Consider the following 23,573-nt stretch of genomic DNA (forward strand, 5'->3'; position numbering starts at 1 on the left):
CCATGAACTGCAACAGTCCACACTAAGCACAGCAGGATGCAGCAGCTAGAGAAGCTGTGAAGAGATACTCATTTTCAAGGAAGGACCTGTGCTTTAAAACAATAAACATTTATTTATTAATTTCTATTGAAAAACCTATTACACATAGAGCCTGAGCTAAGACATATTAAACTGCTCTCAGTGGCTTTATTTGCTTAAGAACAACATCGCATTTTCTCACACTTTTATGATCTGATTAAAAATGTTTTAAAATTACTTGATAATAGACTTGTTAACAGATGGGGGGGGAAGCTTTCCCATATAGAAAATGTGTAAAACCTAGCAAACCATTATTCTCCCAAAACACCCTCTAGGGTGTAGGACTGGCATACTTTAAAGACTAGAGTATAGCAGTTTTTCCTTTACCAGCTCATTCATTCTAAAGAGGAATCATTTCTGTTACCTACTGAAATGATACAAAAGTGTTTAAATATCTTCTAAAAAGCCACTCCAAACTAAAGTTCTCTGGAGCTTAGACATAGGTATAAACTCTGTGAGTATGCTCACAATATTAAATATGTTTTTACATCTTTCCTTAATGAAAAAAATCACAGCACCTCTTTCCAAGCCTATTCAGTCCAACACAAGTATCATATGGTATGCAAATATACATATATATAGGTGTGTACTATGTGAGTTAATATCCCATTACTAGTTGCAATTATCTACATCCAAAGCACATGCACAGAACAATTAGAATCTAAGTTAGCAACTCACTTCTGAGCCTGCAAAATTTGTCCTGAATTTTTAAGTGGCAAAACTCCAGCGCTTCCAACGTGTTATTTCTTCTGCTGCAAGTGCCACTTACTATGCCTTAAGTGAACATCAATTTGTAATTTATTTGATGTTTTCCATTATAAGGAAAAAAAAAAAAAAAGTAACTGAATCTCATAGCACCACTTATCAGCCAGGCTTTATATTTTCAATCTTTTAACCAAAGAAGAGAAGGAAACTCCAGCTTTGATTTTACTTGTTGTCTTTTAGCAAGCCAAACTCTTCATTCAGTAACCCAAAATATACAAAACAAGTCAGTATGTAATGTCTTAACATTTTATCTTCTTCCCAATATTTGCAATAAGCAAACTAAAAATTAGGCTCTGGTTCACAAATGTTTTCTCTTTCCCTGCCCCCCTTTATTTCCATTTCAAAGTTGATTTTACAGTCTTGCAACAGAGTGTTCCAGTGGACAGCTTTATTTGAACAAGAAAAAACAAGTTATTCTGTCTCAGGTTTGGCTTGGTTTTGAGGGTTCTTTTTTTCTTTTTTGTTTGTTTTTAAGAGGAACAGCAATTAGCATGCTGCTATGTTAAGGCAAAGCCAAGGAGGCTTATTTTCAGGAAGCTGCCCTCTGAGACATGTAGGCTCCCTGTCCATTCCTGGGGACACATGCAGCAGAGACACACCGCCAATACTGCGTCCAGTAGAGTGTTCTAGTATCTGAGCTGCAGTTTGAGCATGCACAGATTGAAATGGTTATTTCATGTGCAAGTGTCAGCCATCATTTCTTGCCAAGGCATTCCTGGGAAAGATGCTGATGATCTTCCTCTAGGTGAGCTGAGTTAAGGTTTTATTGGACAGAGAGGTTGATTTTGTTTCAGTAGAAATTGTGCATGGACACATAAAATATTTAGCATACTACTATTCCAATATTTCATAAAAAAAACCCAAACAAACAAACAAAAAAAACCCACAACAGAGAAAGAGTGAAAATACGGAGTCTGGTGTTATATTTAGCTTACCTTTTCATTCCATGCCCACAATCCAATCCCAAGAAATGCTATGCCAAGGAACTAAAAGGAAAAAAAATAATATATATATATATATATATATCAGAGCAGGAACTATAAATCTATGGATTTTTAACATGCATATTGACTCATTATCTTTGCTAGGTAACAGCTTTATTGGGGCTGTAGGGGCTTACAGAAAGTTTTAAAATATGTATGCAGTTGTTTCTTTTACAACTCAACCACTGTAACTACAAGAATTTAAAACTTGCACAGCTCATTCAGAGGCGTTCCACATAGGAACAGAAGGTGTGATAAATGTCACTTTCTCAGCATCAAGCAAGTAAGGTTCTTTTTGAGTGTGTCAGTCTCAAAGCAAACTCCAATCTCAAGCAACACATTATTTTACTGTTGTATTATCATCACCTGCACAATACAACTGTCCTCACACAGCTCTCTCCCAGTGAGAGAAAATGATTAAAAGAAAGTCCTAAACATACCATCCCTTTTAGCAATGCTGTCCACAGAAAGCTTTCTAAGCATAGTATGACCCATAATTTGGGGGGTAGGGAAGGGGAGGGGGGTGTAGACAGAAGGAATAATAAAAATACTGGATTAAAAAAAAAAAAAAAAAAAGAGTAAGGTTTGGTTTTTTTAAAAAAACCTTGAAGCCAACATTTTATAACCTTTCTGATAGTGTATGTTTCTGTGCTTTGCAAAGGAAGTTACAGTCCCTTTCTCCTCTGAGGGACTGAAAAGCACCAAACTCAAAAGACAGCATCTTTCCCATGTGATGGGAAAGAGAACAGCACCTGTGATTGTTATATCCTGTATTCTCCGTTCCACTGAATGATTTAGGGTGCAGATGATTTATCCCTGAAGATACTGCAGGGTTTCCATGCAAAACCCACAGTATGGACCACTGAAACAAGCAGAACAGGCAGTATAAGCACTCTGTCTCCCAACATTATCACCATGTATTTGGCATGATACAGTACCAATCATGTAGAATGATTAAAAAATTCGTAGTAGATGTCCAAACACATCTCTCTCTGTCCATCTGTGTAACTTACATCTCTGATTTTTAAAGCCTAAGTGCTGGCTAAAAAAAAACCCCAAAACAAAATGAAAAAACCCACCACTATATTCACTCTAGTTTTGGGGCATGTAATGGAATGTTGCTCAAACATCAAACTCTTTCTTTGTGGTTTCCCCACTCTGCAGTGTACAGATTTATTTTGGCACATAGTAGGCTTTCTCTTAAGGTTTGTGTAAACAGAAGTAACCTAATGATTTTTCACTTGCAAAACAGGACAAAAGTGTTTTTCTATTGAGAAGTGGTAAGAGGCAGGAATATCAACTTTAAAAGCTTTCCCAGATGTTATTTCAACAGCTTCAAAGCAAGATTCCTTCTTCCTTATACACACTTTAAAAGGCAGTTTTAGCTTTATACTACAAGAATATCTTTAAGCATAACTCAACATCAAGTGGAATATGCTCACTACAATACCCTGAAGTTCCCTAACACACCTAGCATCCGTGACTTTCTCTTCCAAGTGTGCTTTGCCAGCTGACCAAGGGGCCATGCATACTACACCCAGCCAGCTCACCCAGAAGTTCATCCATACTAACTGGGAATGAAACTCTCCTTTTTGACTTGAAGAGTCATGACTGTAAATTTAAACAATACTACAAGCCAGTGTTCTTCAAAAGGAACTGTCACAGGCCTGGCTGTATTTTGATACAAGATAAATGGAAATTATTTCTATATGGAAAAACAGCACTGCTGGTCAAGAATGTCTGTTATTTCAGTAGCCTTAATTGTCTATAAAGTACAAGAGATAGGTTTGAGAATATCAGTACAGCCTCCTGTGATACACCACATGAGCCAAAAAAGGTCATTGTACCTGTACCAAGACTGCTTTTTTCTTATGGTTATAAGCTTGCCAGAAGAGTGTGTGCATTCCTCCTGGCTGCAGTGATTATTTGAAACTTGAGATAAAGCTGTACAAGTTTCTAATCATTTTCAGACATGCATTTAAGTTCTTTTTTGCAGTAACAGGCTCCTTCTTTCTTACACAGCCAAAGGCACCAGGGTAAAAGGAACAGAAGTGATGGAAAAAGAAGCTACATTATTATAAAAATCCATAAACTTCATCTGGAAGTGGCAAACTTATTTTAGAAAGGTACAAATCATTCTGTTTTGCAAATAGCTTAATATGCTTTTGAACAGAATAAGCATGGAAAACTAGAACGAAAAAATTCAACCAGTGTATACAAATGTAACTTAACAGCCATACACATCAGCTGCAAGCCTGGCTCAGATTCTCTAGCTTTATTAAATTTAATCCAGCCAAATCCTTCACCAGAATTTGAGACTTAAGAGTAAGATTACCTGATGGGTTGCAAAGGTGACTTATAGTAGACTATACAGGTCTCAAGCCAGACCAAGCTCATCTCAATTTATGTATTGGGTAAGAAGACTGTGCTATACTAAGCTGAAGCACCTAAAAAAATGAGATTGTCAAGCTTCTGGCAAACCTGTCAAGAAAAAAAAACAGGAAACCGAGTTCTCTTGAGTTTTCAGGAGGATCAAAGAATTACATGCTGCTCAGCCCTCTCCATATCCCAAAGCAAGAGATTTCTGCCCAGTTGCCTTGTGAGCAGCAGATGAAACAAGAACAATGGACGAGATCCATTAGGAAAAAAAGGTTCAGGGTAGAATCATGAACTTAGCACAGGATACTGTGGAAATCAAAAGCTTAATGGCATTCAGGGGAAAAGAAAAAAAAAAGAAAAAATAAAAGATTAGATATATTAAATGGAGAATCCATAGCTATTGAAAAGGGATTTTGATACAGTCTCTGGCTTGGGATGTTTTTACACTTTCACTCATTAGGAGATTATAATCAGGAAAAGATCACTGTATGCATGCTTTGTTGCTTACATGCTTCTTAGTTTGGACAAATTCTACTTGTATTGCTCAAGACAAAATACTGAGCTAAGCAGAAGACCGACCTAACCCTCTACAATCCTGCCCTAGAAAGGCCCACCCTTGCACAAACACAGCCAGCTATGGGGATGAAGCTCTCAGTAAACCTCACTGGCAGAAGACAGATGTTCATGAGGAGACTTAGACTTCTCACCAGGATTAACTTTGGTTGTTCTTAACAATTATGAAAGAAATTCTTGCAGAGCCTAAAAAAAGGTTGAAAGTGCTTAGCAAAAACCTCTATATTTTTGCTGTTATAACCAGGAGTAAACCAGGATGCATATCCTGCTTATTTTGCAGTCCTTATGCAGATGTCTCCTAGACATTCTTGTTCCACTTGCTTGTAACCAGAAAGAAAATCTCTTCGCATCTGAAGCACATGGGGAGATGACGAGATGGCTTACACATCTCTGTTAATCCATTAAATTATTCCAATGAGTAATACAAAGGTGGAAGTTTATCTCATTATCTACAAAACACTCTATAGGGAAAAAGTTTCAATTCTCCACAGACATCTAGCAAGACCATTTAGCCTGCCTATAAACGGTCACTGGAACTAGGGCAGAGCTTGTAAAATCCTGATACTTTTCTCTTCGAAACAATAATTTGCAGGAGAGAACATTCCTCTGGTGTATTACAGCCTTACAGAAAAACTCGCACAGTAGTACTTTCTCAGCCATAGGTTTTCTACTCACAAACATCGGACAGATGTGTTCAAATTTCTCTTCTATAAAGATTAAACGTATTTAAGAGTAGAACGTGTAGAAGTACTCGTATCATTGCCTTACTTGCAAAAGTGTTTCAAGCTGCACATCTCTTATTCCCTGTATTGCCTTTGATTTTTTTGATTCTTTGTTGCTAGGGATATAGCATCAGAGAGCACAGCATTTCATTTAAAGGATGCTGGGGTAAATACTAATGCAAATACTAGAAAAAATTTGAGAGAGAGAGAGAGGAGCTTAATTGTAGAGTGATCAGACGCCACTGCACATACTGAATTTTTCATTTCAGCTGACATTCTTAAATAACTGGCACCAGTTTTCAACCGAGCAGTAAAAGGTTGGTTAATGTGCCATGTGCATAAACCAGCATATGTCCCTGAGTGGATATATTAGAGACTTGTGTGAGATGGAACTGTAGTGCAGCCACCTAATTTCACCTTCACCGCAACAATACAAACACACTAGTAGAAGCATGTCAAAATTATCAAGAGTTCAGAACCAGAGTTTCCTCACAAGAGCTTTTATTTTTTTTGAGCCCTGTATTTAGACAGTGTGAAAACCTCCCACCTGCCTTCGTTCGCTTTGAGCTGCCACAAGAACTCTGTGCATGGTGTTAGCAAGGAGACTATCAGGATTCCTATGGGCACTGCAGTGTTTATTCCGTAGCAATATGCTGTAGGTTATTCACAGGGTGAGATTCCTTTTTATGGGATTCAAGCCAGCACAGCACGGGAACGCAAGGTACAATATTTTACTGACAAGCACAGAAGTGATTGGGACAACATGAAGTATATTATTTCATATCCTGAAATACAATCAGGAAAACACAAGACTCCCGAGCTTTGTACATACATTACACAGCACTGACAAGTTCCTAACTGACTAAAACCTCAAGTGAACAATTCTTCCCTAAGCACTTCCTCTGCAGCATTCTATCCTCAGACTTACCCAGACATATTTCAGTTAGAACACTCGCCACTTTCTTTAAAGTATCTTATGCCAAATCAGTTTTTTTGCTTTTTAAGCCAGGGCAAAGAGGAGCTTAATGAATATGTCAGAGCATTAGGAATAAGGTTGCTTGGTTATTTTTCAGTAGCCCTGACAGAGAAAGGGCACCGAAACAGAAATTAAAAAGAAGTTTCATGTAGTTTTCTTCTTCCCTTCATGTCACTGATGTGTAGTCTGCTTTAAATGTCAGTTAGCATTCTTTCAAATAAAACAAATAGGACATCCTCTAAATTCTCCAGCGTTCACCTGGACCAGTATCACAGGGAAAGGAAGGTACCAGAAGTCTGCCCTGTTCCTTCTTCCATTCACCCCAGAACTGATAACCTTTCCTTTCTCAACACAAACTATTACAGCATTTTATTTTCATGTGGCTGAATGTACGTGATGACCATAGGAAAGGCAAACTGCTCAAAGCATACATACGCATTTACCCGTTTATGCTGATGCTTATATAAGAATGCATTCTCTTAAAGCCCACTTCTTGTCTGCCCTGAGACACTGCCAGCAGGAAAACTCCAAGTACTACAGTCAGTGAATGAAGATGCTGCGTAGGTGACTAATTACCATTTTGGTTCACAGGGACATTCACATATAGACTGAATATAGACTAAGACATCAAAACTCCATTTCCATTTTATGTGCCGCTTTTAAAAAACATTAAACTATATTTCACAGATAACTGCCTCAGAAATACCTGTTCCCTCCTAATATAAGACATACACAGGTGGAAGAAAAAAGGTTCCAGTTTCCACACATTTTGCTCAACTGAATGAGAGACACGACTGATTTTATAGAATGATCCAAAGTAGAAAAACAGACCTGAAAACACGACGAGAAAAGCTGTGTGCTCCATCTTGCATGACTCTTAGCATGCTGCTTTCTAATGAAAAATTCAGCATGTATGACCCATATTTTCAAAGCAAGCACTAACTGTGGCTGTTAATGTATCTTTCATTTTCATGGGTTTTCCATTTTGTCTGACAAGCAAAATATATATACTCCCTTCCCCGCCCCAAACGTACAAGTCAGTTACCATTATTTTCTTATTGCCTTCTCCAGTTCTTTAATTGCAAAAGCAAGACATCTGCTTTTGGTTACTGTTTCTTTATGTATTTATTTTATTGCTTTCTGGTGGTGCAGTTGGAAGCACTGCCTTCCAACTGTGCAGTTGGAAGCACAACATCAGCTTGGAGCTACTAGTCCCTAAAGACTGAAGTCCCTCTCTTCTTGTCCACAAAAATTGATATACTGGAAAACAGAAAAAGGAGGATGAGTTAGACCTTGTTTCCCCTCCTCCAACTTTTTAACAACTCCCCTCAAGCCTAGATAAAATAAATTTAACTCTTTCAAAGTTCACAATAAGACTCTCCAAACTCACGTCCTGCTGTCTAAAGAAAAATATTTTATTTGAAGCAGATTTTTTTTAAAGCACACAAAACATACATGGCAATCACTTTGTAAAATTCTTCAATAAAAACTTCTGGGAGTTTAAAGTTTTTGTTTCTATGAGATCTAGCTGATTTCCTAAAACCAGTATCTTTTCCACATACAAAAATTAAAGACCTCTAAGGTAATTTCCCCACCACTACCACACAGAAACATTTTAAAAGCCTACAGAGTTGAATAGAAAGATTCAACTCCTACATTCAACTCATTAAACTTAATACATTCACCTATTACTTTGGTACACTCATCTTGCACAGATCCTTTCCCCTCTCTTCTACTCTACGCTCCCTATTGGTCTTTATTTCACCTACTGTCCTCTATTTCTCTGCTGTCCCTGAGCCCAAAGGACTATGCAGGAAGGCTGAGAAATTCTCCCGCACACACCTTTCTGCAGGCCTCTTCCCTGCCTTCACTTCTGAACTACATTGAGTGCTCCACGTCCCTCTACTTCTCCCTATTCAGCCTTGTTCTCTTCATCAATACCATTCCATTCTCTGGCTCAGCCCTCTCTCCACTGCAGCTTCTCTGCCTGAAGTCAGTTTCTATTTTTAAAACCATCCAAAATTATGTAAGTGGTGCTGTAGCAGTGTATGAAAACAGTATGGGCTTAAAACACAACCACGAGCAGCAGAAAAGTGCAAAGTAAAAATGAGAGAACTGAGAAAAAAAACCCTGAATTTCACATCCTATATCAGGACACTGATCATTTCTCCTAGCCAGTTTGACAATGTAACAACATAAGTCTTCTCATTCTGGCCTGCAAATAAGCAGCAGCATGGAGGCAAAGGAATCATGTTCTGCTTCAAGCTGAAGTGAAGCAAAGTGGAAGCATTATTGCAAATAGGTCATTTTCAAGGTCTGTCCTCCTGCCCAGGGCTAGCAGCTTCCTACCCCAAAGGAGAGGAAGACCTCTTCCAGCTGTCCTCTTCCTGCTACTGTGTTGATCTCATTCACCCCAAATCACCCTACCTGAGCTTCAGGCTATTTAGATGTAGCCCCACCATGACTATTTTTCATATTCTTTTTCTGATGCTCCTGTTCCAGTAAAAGCAGAAGTTTAAAACACCAAACCAAACAAAACCCAACAAAAATCCTCCAAACAAACAAAACCCACAAAATACAACACAAACCACTCCACACACCTCAAAATAGAGCACATATTTAATTCTCATTATGAAACAGGTACACAAACACTCACTCATTTCAGCTACAAGCAGTGAAGCTGTAAGATCTAATTCAGGTATTTGACACAGCAAACAAAAGATCTAAGCTAGTCTTTTTCCTTCGTAACAAATGGGCAATTACATTGCCTACACAATTGATTTAGGTAGCTGAAAACAAAGACTGCAGAGTCAGGAAACACAAACAGGTAGGCTTGTCAACACAGCACCACACTGAATGCTCAGCATTTCCTTTTGGGAAAGCAGTCTCAGCTCCTAGCTGTGCTTGGAGCCTACAGAGGGGGAGCCCAAAATCTTCTATCCCAGCTACACAAGCTGCTGCGTCCCAGGCTGTTTCATGGACTATACTCAAGAGATCCATTCTCTTCAATTTGCAGAGAAGCAAATGCACGTGGAAGATGAGGGAGGCATGAAAAGACTGAACCAGTCTGGATGGAGAGGCACACTAAGTGAACACCACCAGCTGTACAGACAAACTTGGGCCAAACAGTTTACTCTGGCTCAGCGCAGCAGAAAGAATGAACACCAAGCAAATGGTGAACACGCACACCCAACCTGCAAATCCAGACAGAACTCTTTCCAGCAAAGTCTGCCATAGATTTATTACCTCTTAACCAAATGTTCATTTTTGGTTCTTTTTTAGAGGTCGCCCACAGTAAAATGTTTTTTTACATTTATTTACATTAAAAATGTAAATTTACATGTTTAAAATGTCATTTACAAAGAAACTGCTACCACATACATGAAGAAACCCTAGCCTGAAAAGGTAGGAAGTGATTCACTGCCAGAAGCCAAGCTCAGGTATCCAAAATCCTGACCCTGATATGATGCAATTGTATAGCCTATCACACCTTTCCCCAGATCAAATCCAACTCAAAACTATAAACTCTGTACTGGCAAATACACATAGAGATGGCATATGTTAATATATAAAATAAATCAACTTCTAATAGTTACAGCACCAGGTGTTAAGAGGGGCTGTGGTAGGGTTATTAAGAGTTACCTGACAGCCTAGTCACTCTTCACTTTAGAGAGACCAGTACTACTTTGTCAACACAACAAAAGCATAACCTCAAAAGTCATACCAGCTGTGTGTACGCATGACAGTGCACAACTTGGTTTTTGGGAGAGATGTGGGGAAAAGAAACAAAGCCAGAACACTAATTAGACAGGTATCAATTATTTTCCAATACCCATGCACAATTACTATCAGCAATCCAGTTGCACAAAGCCAAATAATGAGACACACATTCTATAAATACTGAACAAAATTCCTTATCATTTTGCACCTTGTAGTTATTGCAATAGAGGGAAATGCCTCTAAACACAGTAGTGTTTTTAGCCACAGTCAACCCTCAACATTTCCTGTGTACTACACTGTAATTGCCCAGAACTACAAAATTCAGAGTATGCACTAAAAATGGTTCTGTGGACCTCTTAGTGCAGCTTCCAGGGGCACCAGAAGTTCTGTCAACCCGAGCTTTGAAAAATTCTGTTCCAGACAATAAGGTCATTCAGCTCAGCATTTTGTCTTGCAGTGCACTGCCACAAAATTAAGCCCCATTTTTACTTATGTCAATATTAACCAATGCTTTATTAGCTATTTTTATACTACAAGATATCTTTCTAGTTGCAGTAAAAGTAAAATCTGTTGTTTCTGCAATAACACTACTTGGCAGGGGGCAAACCAAACAAATCTGTGACTTCAATTGCTTTTCAAACAAAAGTAACACAGAACAAACCAGAGGCAACAAATGGTCACAATGTTATTTACCTGAAAGTTTTATGCCTAGGCAAAAGTTCCACAGTTTGGCAGTGGGGGGCGGGGAAATGCAGCCATAAACCAGCTGCTTGTCTAAATGAAATAGACTGCTGACCTTTTGTCTAGTTTCTAAACAGCATCAAAAGCACCTCTATTATTTGTCATTCTAGAAAAAGGCATCATCAGGGGCTTGACTAAACATGCAGGCAAAATGCTCTTCACTTCTGTAAAGGTGTCCCTTCAAATCACAGTTGCTTTATGTGATATGGCAGCCTGGGGAGGTTTTGCTGCCAACACCTTTGCTGGACTTGTGCTACAGATATATATAATGCTATCACTCCAATTTAATTTGAGGGTGTTAAACATGTTTTAGGAATAAATGCACTGAAAAAACAGAACTATATTGCAGGATGTCCAGTTCACTACGACAGAGCCTGCTCTTCTCACATAATTTCGGCTTGACACAGTATGAACAATATCAGCTAGATTATATCAAATGCTCATTTGCTAAGTACAAACCTCTACTCCTGATTTTATTGCCACTTTGAAGTAGATTATTTCTATAAACTGTAGTTCTTGATGAATCCATTACCTTTGCCTACTGTTACACTTCTCTGGTTTGCACAAACAGCTGATCCCTCTTGTCAACACCTATCAGGAAAACAATGGAAAATTTCTTTGAGGGATGTGGAAATGCAGTCATAGTACATACAGACGGCTCCTTAAGAGAAAAAGCTATAAAAAGCAAATGATGCTGCCTCACTAAGATCCTTCCGCTGCATAGCTGTGTTCTTGCAGTCAGTCAGCCTTTGCCTACCGCTCTTCCAGGATGAAGGCATTGTTGTGGTATTGCAAAGATGACTTGCAAGAGAGTGCATGTGACAACCTGATAATCTCATTTTCTCCTTTACCCGTAAATAGCAGAGCAGCTGCTTTTAAAATCCCACCTTATTTACTTAGAGATAGTCATTACCAAGGAGGACAGTACCTCAAAACCATTTTTAAGAAAGCCTTGGAAACATCAGAATGATCTTAAAAATAAAGTCTTTGTGTCACACCTCAGTTTTCAAACAGGGTCTCATTTAAAAAAATGAAACAACAACCACCACCAAAAAAACCCCAACACCATCACATCAAAGAAAACAATACCCATGCACAGACAACTGGATTTGGTTTGACTTTCTGCATTCACCCATCATTTTAACTTGGTCCAGCAACTCCTCCTTATATATGAAAAGTATTTTCTTACTTTCTGCTCAGTCCCAGAAGGGTTTCAAGGCACAAGGTATAAAAGCAGCACAAAGCAGCTATTTAATCACAAAAGTATGAATACTGGGTAAGTTTCCATGCCCAACTGGACGTTGTTATAAAAGAGAAGAAAAGAAAGCACTTCATTTTTACTATCAAGTGCCAGCAGTAAAACTGATTTAAACAACTTTAGCTGCTCCCCACAGAACAGTCGCCCTACAGAGAATCTCAAAAGGGATCTCTGCGATCCACAGACTCTCAACTCAAGCCTTCCAGGCAAAACCCACCACAGTTGGCTTGATCAACTGGAAGATAACATGACTATAGAGAATTCTGCCTTTAAGAGTCTCATAAGATCTTGTTTGAACAGTGTTGCTTTGGGCACATTGTTACACAACAGCAATGCGTTGGGGCACAAACTGAATAAAGCACACTTCTGTCAGATTGAGAGGCTCAGAAAGCCTCCTGACCACCCCGACAGCAAACTTCCCATCACTAATATTAAAGTCAAGAAGAGAAGGAGATCTAGAAATGTGTGTTCTAACAAACCTCTGATGGAAACAAAGGCAAAAGCACACAAAAAACATATTTTCTCAGCATTGCTTAAAAGGCTTTCATCTTTTAAAGGAGTAACTCCACACTACACAATAGTTTACTCTAACGATGCATTTATTACAACAAAGAAGGTGCATCTCGCCTACTAACCAGAGACAATTAATTCCTGCTAAAAACACCAATGTAAAGAAGATACCCTGGTAGAGCAGGGGTAAAAGCTTGAGCATAAGTGTAATGGAAAACATGTGCAGCACCAAACTGCTCAACTCAGTTCGACACCTCTCTGCCTGCACTGCAATTTGAATCCAAGCTAGCAGAGAAAATAAACACTTTGCAGCACAAAAGTACAAGCAAAACACTGTGCAAAAACACAGCTTATCTGAAAAACATTACTCAAGTTTTTACCCTTATCTGGAAAACATTGCCAGAGCTTTACCCAAAGGCAATAGTGTCAAAGTTTCACTTTCCAGCCACCAACCACGACAAACACACAGACAACAGGAGAGGAGACAATTTGAAAGGCAGTGGCATGCTTTCACAGAGAAGGATTTGGAAAGGAAACCACTCTTAACATATTTGGAATCCCCTTCTAAACCCTCAAAAAGTAAGTGCAAACAAGAAAACCAAAAACATTAATTGAGCAAGGAAAAGCAATATCAAACATTTTTCCTGTTTCTCAATAATTTAATCTAATGACCTCTTTCTGAAACTATCTGCATCCCCAATAACATGCCCAGGAAAATCCAATATGCTGTTTGCCTTCTCCATTTCTAAACACTTCCACCTGGGAAATTTTCCCATCAACCTGTGCTGTAGTTCATCCACTACAGGGACATTAGAAACTTTTTAAAGCATGATTATTTTCTTTCACTTGTATTTGCACTTTTTTTCATTTGAGCTGAAACACTGGGAGACAGGAAAAGACCTTTGAATTTAGTCCTCTCCTGCTGCACAAACACTGCCATTAATCCTGCACTGGGCTACCCAGAAAAAGAATGAGAGATTTTCAGCAACGCACAGCTGTACAAACTGTCACCACAACTGCAGAGCTATCAGCAAGAATCCTTCACTAGTACCTCATGTCCTTTTCCTTCACATAATGAAGAAAGGTGACCACAAACAAACTAGAACAGTAAGAGGGCTGAACATATGGGACATACAGATGGAATGGAATTTAACAATCCAAACACAGTATCATATACTTAAGGACTAAGAAAATATCTGTTATAAGCTGAAAATTTATTCACTGGAAACACTACAGAGCCTTGGAACTGCATCAGTCTGTGAGCTAGCAAGTTGATGGAATATGCAGAAAGGCAAAATAAGATTTCGTGACATTTAATAAAACATTCTGAGAAAGAATGTAATTGCTTTATAGAAGTTTGCCTCAATTCCATTATCTCTACAAAGGTCTAAAATGACCAGCACCACTAGTACGGCTGTAGTCCACTAAATGGTTGCAGGTTCTTCTTTCAAGTGTCACATCAATCCTGGCAGTGTCCAGCTGTACAAGTTATGGCACACATTACAACTCCTGTATGAGACCCTGCTGTGCCCCATCAATACTCAGCAACTAAACTGGAAACTGGGTTCTCAGGATTGTTGTACATGGACACAAAACACGTAGTATACAGCTGGGCCCGTTAGCATAAAACTCCAGGTTCTTTAACTATACTTCAACCTAAACAACGCTGGGGAGACAAGGCATTCCAGTGAGTATGCACTTAAATGCAAACACACAAATAGAAGCATACAAGATGACACTTCTAACTCTTTAGGATGCCAGGGTTTTTTATTAGGGAACATGTCTTCCCTAATAAAGCCCTTTGTGTGACTGTTAAACTTAGGTCTCCCCAGTAGATAGCTTGTGCCATACAAACAGCAGGTATAGGGCTTTCTAGGATCAGGCCCATAATTCTTTGCCCCACACAAAGTCACTCTCACCCGTACCCTTGCACTTGAACCTTTGTTCAACCATCTGTGGTCAGCCCTTCCCACCTGCCTTGAAAGAACAACATGCTGTGTTTCCAGCTTCACTTGGGGTTCCTCAGTGTGTGCCATGTAGATGCATTTCCATAAAAGTCACAAATTAATTCCATGACATTTGGTACAGTGCTAACCCCTGTTCACACAGAATGCATGAAAGGAGCCCAGTGTAGTGTAACTGTGTTCCCGGCACTACCACGCTCTTCTGGCTGCACTCGCATGACCTCTGCTTGGTTTCTGTCACTGCCAAGCGGGCAGAGAACAAACAAGTGCAGGGTGGCATGTCAGATCCTCTCTCGATGCACCGAATTGAGCAATTATACTCTACAGCAGTCACCCTCAGGGCATTAAAAAGAGGGAGAAAGAGGAACAGTGTGTGTGAAGACAGAGACACACCACCAATAGCTTTTTGTCTCTCCTTCAGTTAATACAGTAATTAGCACTACCAGCTCTTGCCTCAGGCACAGCAGAAGGAAAAACCATGCACATATTTGAAGTGATATGCCCCAAATTAAGGAAAGGGGGTTGCTGCCCTGCATTACAGTCAATATATATGATGTTTATATAACAGTGCAGGACAACAAATCTATCCCATAGCTTTCTTCATTGTCAGTGTAGTCTATCACCGACTTGTTCAGCGCTCCTACTCTTGCCTCTCCTACACAACTCCTGACAAGATGTGGATGTCTGAGGATGTGCTACAGGAACTTACAAGCCCCATTTTGTAAAATAAGCCCCTGCACTCTCAACCAACATAATCATATATATGCACAAACAAAGAGCTTCTGATCAGCCATGAGGCCGTGTGGAGGCTGGAGCTGTGAAAGAAGCAGCAGAAGGAGAAAGCCCACACTCCACAATGTTCCCAGTGACTAAGAGATTGGGTTTGGCTGCTGGCTGAGCTGACTGTCTGTCCCCATAAGATGTTGCATCAATCTAGAGATATAAAATAGATCTGAAAAACGTTTGAAAATTACAATTTTTTTAATGTTAGAAAAAATTAGGAATCATTAGTTCTCCAGGCAAAGGATGCACAACAGTTGGTATATACGAACATACTGAACTGTGGCACGATTCTGATTTCCCTTCTGACTTTAACGGTAGCTGAGAACTACTGGAAACTTTTTTTAAATTCTCCCCATAATCATTGCTAATTTCCACAGTACCAGACTTTCAAGAACCAATTTATTATCATATATAGTAGTTAAACTGAGAAGTGGAAAAAAAAAAATCACCATAATGGTTAGCTGGTAACCTTTCCTTAATTCAGATGCCATCCATTCATACCACTGAATCAGTTGGCTAAAAATAGTATTGCTGTATTTGAAGCTACCTGCTGCACCTCCTCTGTAAAAATAGTTCTTATTTTAGAAAGCCCAATTTTAACGAGAATACCTATCAACCTTACCAGATCTTCTGCTTTGTCAGTTTAAAATGCAAGCAACCAGTTTTGCAACTGAAGTTATTTCACTTCTCCATCTGAGAATAGCTATGTGTATCTTTGTATTCCCTCATGGAGTGTATCAGTCCAGTTTACTTTTTCAAATGGTTATCCCCCTTGCAAAATTAAGGCATCTAATAGATTGCAGTTTTCCCAGAGGAAAAAAAGGGATGCATCATATACAGATTCCCTTCTTTTCATCACTTTTAAAGGATTCCCTCAGTTCTTTGCTCCCAGCAAATAGGAAATAATTAGATCCAGTCTGAATCATGAGAAAATACTCAGACATGCTTATTAAATACATTGATTTCTTTCTCTACAAGTTCACTGATCAGTGTAACACATACTTAAACAGAGATTCTAGTGCTCTTCCTACTTCTGCCATATGAATCAGCAATAACTCTGGGAGCTAAACCAAAGACCCTAAGCTACCCAGGAGCACGTCCTACGTGCTAAAGACAGTGGGGCTTTTTGCTACCTCACTTTATTTCTATGCAGCCTTTCTAGGAGTCAGGGCTGAAAACACTAAGTTTGCACCAAAGTAAGAGGACAGCTGCCCTATGGGTCAATCTCAACCGACAGAAGCAATACAATTAAGAGCTCAGCCTAAGCTCTGGCATATACTTTCTACTTAATTCACTCTTCCAAATCCCATCACCAAGGGGCTTTCCAAGTAACCCAGCCATCCCATTATTTCAGATATATACAAGAAAGGCAATAATACAGATTATAAAAATCATCATGCATATATATATATGTATATAGTGACCACACACATGCACATAGAACTTTGTACAGAAGTTTTCCTCCCTGATACACAAAGATACTAGTAAATGAAAAATCAGAACCTTGGTATATTTTTGTAGCAATAATATTTTTCATATTGATCAGAATATTTCTCTGCATCAGAGACAAAATATAATCAGACACTAATAAAAAGAATACTTCCTGGACATCAGATTCTTCTACTCCTCCCTTCTCTTTTTTCCTTTCTTTAGAGTATGTAGCTCTGAGCCCTTCCTAATATTTACACTGCAGTTAAACTCACAAACTGGGATTTTTCTTCCTTTGTTCAATGACCTTGAAAATTACCCATCTAAAGAAGCCCCTTGGAATTACACTAAACTACTGCTATTCTTAGCACGTACAACATACGGCATGGTAAGCTGCACAGTAAGCACCCAGTTAAGTTCTCATTAAGATACCTCGTTTCATAATGCAAGTTAACATGCCACCCTGTCATAACTTGCAAAATGAAATTAAAAATACCATTGGAAAGTATAGAAGCTGTTTGGAAAATGTGAGGTGGTGCGTTGTGCTCAATGAGTGACTTCTACACTGAGCAAGACCCTGAGCTTGGCCCTATTCCTCAAGAAATGATGTGCTTCCATTTTTCCACACCTACAGTAAAACTGGCAACATTTAGGCACCTGTGCTGCTGCTCAAGACCAGCATGATCTACCACAAGTGCTGCATGACATCTGCCAGTCCCAAAGCAGTGTCTTGGATGCCCTCCATTTTCTGAAATGCTACATTTTGGTACTCTGCATAAGCAATCAATGCCTCCCTGACTGTATGCAGTACAGTCCAGCTCATGATTTAGAAATGGGTTGGGTTTTTTTTAATGCATTCTTCTTGAGTGATAATTTTTGCTTTTAGGTTTTTACCCTGAATGTGCACATTAGAAACTTCTTTCATACATTATTAAAAGAATAAAAATCCGGTAACATTGTCATGTTATCAACCCTGACACAGTTTAACCAGTTGTCCCTCATCTATCCCTTCCATGCCTTTACGAAAAGGCACTGGAGGAACACCTTATAACCGAAGTGTATAAATTGTTACCATACAAATTGTAAAAAGACAGCTGGTTTTACTACTTTTGAATAAGGCTACTGCTATTCATTTTGCATTGAAACATCATCAACTGGGTGGTTTTACTGATAAAGTGCTAAGAAAATGTCTATACAGAAGCAACCTTATGTCCCTATCACCTCTCCGTTTACACAAGAGGAAGAGTTTTGCCAGAAGCACGCGTACAAGCTCAAAGTCACCAGTGTTTTTACACAAGACATATTCTCCCTGATCCACTTTTCAGTGGCTACTCTTTGAACAAGCTTAGTGTCACACGGCACAGATAAACTCATTTCCATTGACATTGCTTAACAATTGCTCAATTTCATTCCACTAAAGGAAGGCTGCAACTTGGGCAATAATTAATAAGGCTCAAGAAGTGTTTATTGAATTAGCAAGGGGAATTCTTTACTGAGTTATTACTGAGTAAGAGTACATCGTTACAGTAAATTACAAAAAAATAGGACACACTTATAGTATGTTTTTTTAATCCCATAGATTTTTCACAAGGAAGGATTAGGAGCAATAGATTGGTGCCACTATGGGGGCAAGGAGAGCTTACGGTAATCAGATTTTTTACTATATTTTAGAAGTCATAGAAAAACACCTAACAAGTGTTATAAAATTGCAGATAAGGTTCTGGTAAAACTGATGTGAAAGACAAAACCACTATAAAACAAGGAGTACAGCATCTAATCAATTTATGTTTGGCTGAACGAAGAACAGATCTAAAAATAAGCCTATTTCTTATTCCCATGTTCTATTTAACATTCAGAATGCTTTACACAATATTCAAAAGTATTATCTATTGGTATTAATTTGTAATTTTTTTCATTATTAGAATTGTATCTGCCTACCAAATTCAACTAATTGGGGATTAGGCCACTAAATTTTAAATGTATTTCCCTTCAAATTAAGAGTGGCACAGGCAAATCAGCACTTGTTGCAAGTTCAAACTACATGAGAAAGAAAAATCCACGCTTCCAGCTATTATTATTTCTTCTGTGAATCCTAAGTAGAGAATTTATTTAACACAAAGAGCATAGTCAGTTCTCTTTGGTTTATTTTCTTTTTATGGTCAGTTACAGACAGCCAGGACCAAGGCTGTACCTTCTCCTTGATAGCTGTTTCCAAACATTTGTTTTAATTTTCACTGTGGTAAGAAACACAGAAGATGGCAACTGCATAAAGACAAGACACTGCTGTTGAAATTCCAGGGGAGCTACAGTAACTGTGACCATCTGTATTTGTTTCTGCACCCAAGCTACTACACTTCACACACAATCCAGGATCTCCTTTCAGTTCTGGGTTGTGTATCACAACCTACCTCAGTCTAAAAGCAGTGAGCCTTGGGGGGGAACAGCTGTTTTTAGAGAAAGGCTCTGAAGTTTCCCCAATTTAGATGCTCTCATGCCTTTAACTGGAAGACGGCTGATGAGCAAAATGCACTCTCTGTTTTGACATTTAGATGAGGATTCTTTATTTTTATCTAAGACCATCTGACACATGACAAAGGGAGAGCTACTCAGTTTTACAGATGCAAAGATGCATACGGTTAAACCGTAACTTCTGTATCATGCTTATACTGTATGTAAAAAAGAGCGGAAGAGTTCACTACCATTAAATAAACAAATACTTGAAAGTACACTCATACTGTTTAAATCCTTGTTATGTTAAAAAGGAACTTGAAATAACTTTGGAAGATGAAATCACCAAAACCAGGATTATAACATATGGAAACTGTTGCATGCTTAGCAAAACTGAATATTGGCAGCAGTGCAATGCTACAGTTGCTGATAAAAAGCCTTCGGCATGAACTATGGAGGCACTGTTTTCTTCACCTTTTACTGACCTTACAATAAAAACAATTGCAAATACATATATAAACCTTTCTTTTCAGCCGTAGTAACCCGAATCAGGAACTTATTAGCATTTCCTAAGGCCATGAACTTTTATTTACATACTAGACTGTTTGCCATGTAGTGTCGATCTGCTGATTAAAGGTCTCTCGAGTCCCACAGACACGATAGACCATGACAGCTTAATGACCTGCTTAATATAATCTGGTGTAAGATACTTCCACAAATTAACATTTTCTCATTCCAAATTCGTCTTCAAGTTTATGAAGAAGATTAGAAACAAGACCAAAAGAAGCTATATACTAAATGAAGAACTGAAAGAACAAAGATGATAGCATCACCACCACAAACTCGACGAGAAACACAACCTTCAGTACACATCGCAAGTTGATTTTCCAGAGTGCCTGGGAAGTATCAGCCCTCGGTGGACACTGACTGACAGAGCAATGAGACAGCAACTACAACATGCAAGTTCTTGCCATGGTTTTGCCACTGACCTGCAACAACATCCTGCACAGATTATGTCCCTTCTGTGCCTCAGTTTTTCCTATCATCTTTTGTCTTGTCTAAATAGACTAAATTCTTCAGGACAAGGCCTGTCTCAAAGCTGATGGTTGAGTACAATACCATCGCTATTGTACAGGGGAAAAGAGTAATTTCTCAGGCTCAGCAGGGTAAAAGTGTTGATGCAACACTGGTTTCTTATCATTCAATTCCATGAGACTGGATTTGGAGTTTCACGATGCATTATTGCTGGTTCACTTCCACTTTAACACACTGAATGTACAAGAAAGAAAACAGTATATGAAAAAGCATTTAGCAAAGGTTTTGTTTTAGCAATACTGCTAACACTCATTTGGCTTTAGCTATACACTATTACAACAGGTTACAAATCCACTGTTTGATAGATTTTAGGAAGTCTATAAGAAAATTTCAAAGGAGGGAAAAGGGAGATAAATGCAGCTGTAATGGGGTGACACTGTTGCCATATGATAAAAATATCTAAGAAATACCCAGAGGAGAAGCAAGAGAAATGCAGGGGCCCATCTTTTCTAGCGTCCTCTCTTAAATGCCACTAGAAAATAAACCTAACAGCAGCCCTATCAACCATTCACACCTGACAAACTTTCATCAGCATCAGGACATTAAAGGCTGTTTTGATACCTTTTAGTCACAGCAGGCAGCTCTACTTTAAGAGATGCAATTACCTTGTCTGACAAAGCCAGATATGGTTTTCTTCCCTCAATAAAAGCCTGAAAGTCAAAGGACAGAGAATAGAAAAACAAAGAACATAAAAAGCAGGATAGAGGGGGTTCATGTGACTCGTGCTGTCTAGCTCCTTCTCTCCCTGTCTGTCCTAATTAAAGTGCATTTGGGATCAACACAAGTAAGTCTAACAATGCCACAGAGGATGCTAAGAGAGCAAGGGCACTAAGCTTGTTTGCTACAAGCTGCACACTCCTGCCCAAGTAACTTGAAGTGCTGACTAGACCAAGAACTGCCCCTTGCGATATTTTTGCCACCATCAAACATCACAAATAAAATTGAGAGAACTCCAAGCTGGTTGGAGCTGAGATCACAGATGGAACCTAGACAAGACAATAAAAAGATACTAGCAGAGCGAAAACAAAAGAAACCCCCAAAACTGTTCAAAAGTTCCTCTTACTATTTCTCTCTGTGGCAGTATTAGCTATCCATTATCTTGCCTGTTCCAGATTTCATCTATTTTGCATATCCACCCAGTTCTCAGAAGAGGAGAAATTCCACAATGAAATGAGGCTTGGAACAACATCTCTGTCCTGAGAAGCAGTTTTCTTCTGTTTCATTTCCACCGCAGATTGTATTCAGTGCACCAGATCGTTCTAAAAACAAACAAATCCAACAAACAAGAACAGAAACTTGTTCCAATGTGCCTTTAGGCAGCAATTAGCTTTAATCAGCTCCTCCAGAGAAACACACACACACCCCCCACTCACCCCCCTCAACATTCAATGACCATTCCATGGCCTGCGACATGACATCCTATGAAGTTACTGTTCATTGACAAAATGGTCATTCTTCAAAGTTCTCTGATAATGTTATTAGCAATGAAGACTGCAAAACAGATCTACCTAGAGTTTTCCCTATGAATTATCAACTTTAAGCAGCTACTAAAAATTTCCTATAATTTTAACTGAGTGTTTACTGTGCAGTCTGTGTAAAAATATCTGTGTATTTAAAGGATAATTTCAAATTAGAATGTTCTGGTCTCTTTATGTTGAGGGCTGGGTTTTTTTTATTTTGGAAGTCTTTGTTTTATTTATTAGGAAAAAAGTTACACTTACAAATAGCAGGATTTTTAGAAGTTTTATTTTTCCTTCCAAAACATTGACTCTGCTCAAACACTTTAACTGCTTCCCACAAATTGTCAGTCATCACAAGACATCAAAGTAAATTTTACATCAAAATTGGCAGCGTAGTTGAAGCATATCAGACACACGGAATAACACTCAATTTTTAAAAGCTTGAAAGCTTCAGAAAGTAGCATCTCCTTAAATATTCTTACAGGTTTTTTCTTTACAGTCCATTAAAGCATTTTTGGGAATCAGTAAGAAAATTTTTAAAAGAAAGAGGTTTTAAGCTGCTGTTGCTGTTGTTCAGCTTATAGAGTAGACCAGAATCAAAACACAGGTAACTGACAACCATGTTTGCCATGTACCAAGGAAAACCTCTGCCAAGTCTTGCTCCACTTGAAAAAGCACTAGAGTAACCATTAACTCAGATATCTATCAAATTTCCAAAAATCAATAATGGCTCTGAAGCTAATCAAATAATGAATAGTAGATTCTTTTCCTCCTTTCCAAAGAGGACAAAAATAACTAGGAAAAAAAATAATAAATCTGACATCTGTCTTAGTATTCCTTATAAAATAAAACCTGACAGATGTTAGGAAGACTGTTTTTATTTCACGCCCCAAGACTGCACTTTCATTGTGCACTTTGAATGTTCTTACAAGACACCCACTGCATTTTGATCAAAAAAGTTTCCCTGAGGACACAGACACAGCAGCTGTGCAATGTGAAGTTGAAACTATTTTGATTAATGTCAACATACAACGTAATAATTCCATTCTTACAGCAATAACCACCCACAAGTTCTCTCGTACCTGTTCTGGGCCCCATTACCTCCAGCAAGGCTAACTGGCCTTGAGCATTTTGCAGGAATTTGAAGATACTCTTATAATCAAGTCTAGGGAAAGTAGGTTTAGTGGATCTATGAGGATGACAATAGGAATGGGCAGAAAAAGCTAAAAGAGTAGTTACAAATACCTCACTGCCAAAACAGAAGAATGTGACACGTGAGTTTCCATGTGTGTCCCCTATGTCTAGTATCATTCAATATCTTTGTTATCAACCAGGACAATGGAAAACAGAACATTTATTAAGTTTTCCTGTATCAGTTAGAATTAGACTTTAAACTTATTTTAACAGAGTGCGAAGATCTAGACAGAATGAAATCACCCATTCAGTGGAGACGACATGCAAGAAGCTACTCGAAAGCTGATGCGGTCAAGTGCAGAAGTGCAGTGCAGAGAACAACTGAACACGTGGCAATTCCTCACTGAAAAGGATCTAATACAGGATTATTCAAATGGCTGATGCTTATTAAGACTCTTATTGCAGTAAATTCTGCCCAGACTTCAAGGTCCCAGACATAATACACGCAAAAAGCACTTACACATTTCTTCAGGAGGATTGCCCCCGAATTTTCCTC

General features: G+C 38.7%; 1 protein-coding gene across 3 annotated transcripts in view; it reads right to left on the reverse strand.

Annotated features, from left to right (window-relative positions):
• The window catches only part of TSPAN5 (tetraspanin 5), an 84,988-nt gene that overhangs the window by 21,115 nt on the left and 40,300 nt on the right, over positions 1-23,573 (reverse strand). Inside the window, exons 1-2 of one of the 3 annotated variants that reach the window (XM_030492058.1) lie at positions 3,674-4,155; positions 1,779-1,829 (exon numbers count right to left, since the gene is read on the reverse strand). The exons of 1 other annotated variant lie outside the window; for it this stretch is intronic. In XM_030492058.1, coding sequence (XP_030347918.1) covers positions 1,779-1,829; positions 3,674-3,730 — 108 coding nt within the window. In that variant the 5' untranslated portion in view covers positions 3,731-4,155. Of the gene's footprint in view, positions 1-1,778; positions 1,830-3,673; positions 4,156-23,573 lie in introns of those variants that run through there. One more of the 3 variants, XM_030492057.1, reaches the window with a different exon arrangement.

This window comes from Strigops habroptila, chromosome 7 (genome assembly GCF_004027225.2).
Source record: "Strigops habroptila isolate Jane chromosome 7, bStrHab1.2.pri, whole genome shotgun sequence".
Lineage (NCBI taxonomy): Eukaryota > Metazoa > Chordata > Aves > Psittaciformes > Psittacidae > Strigops > Strigops habroptila.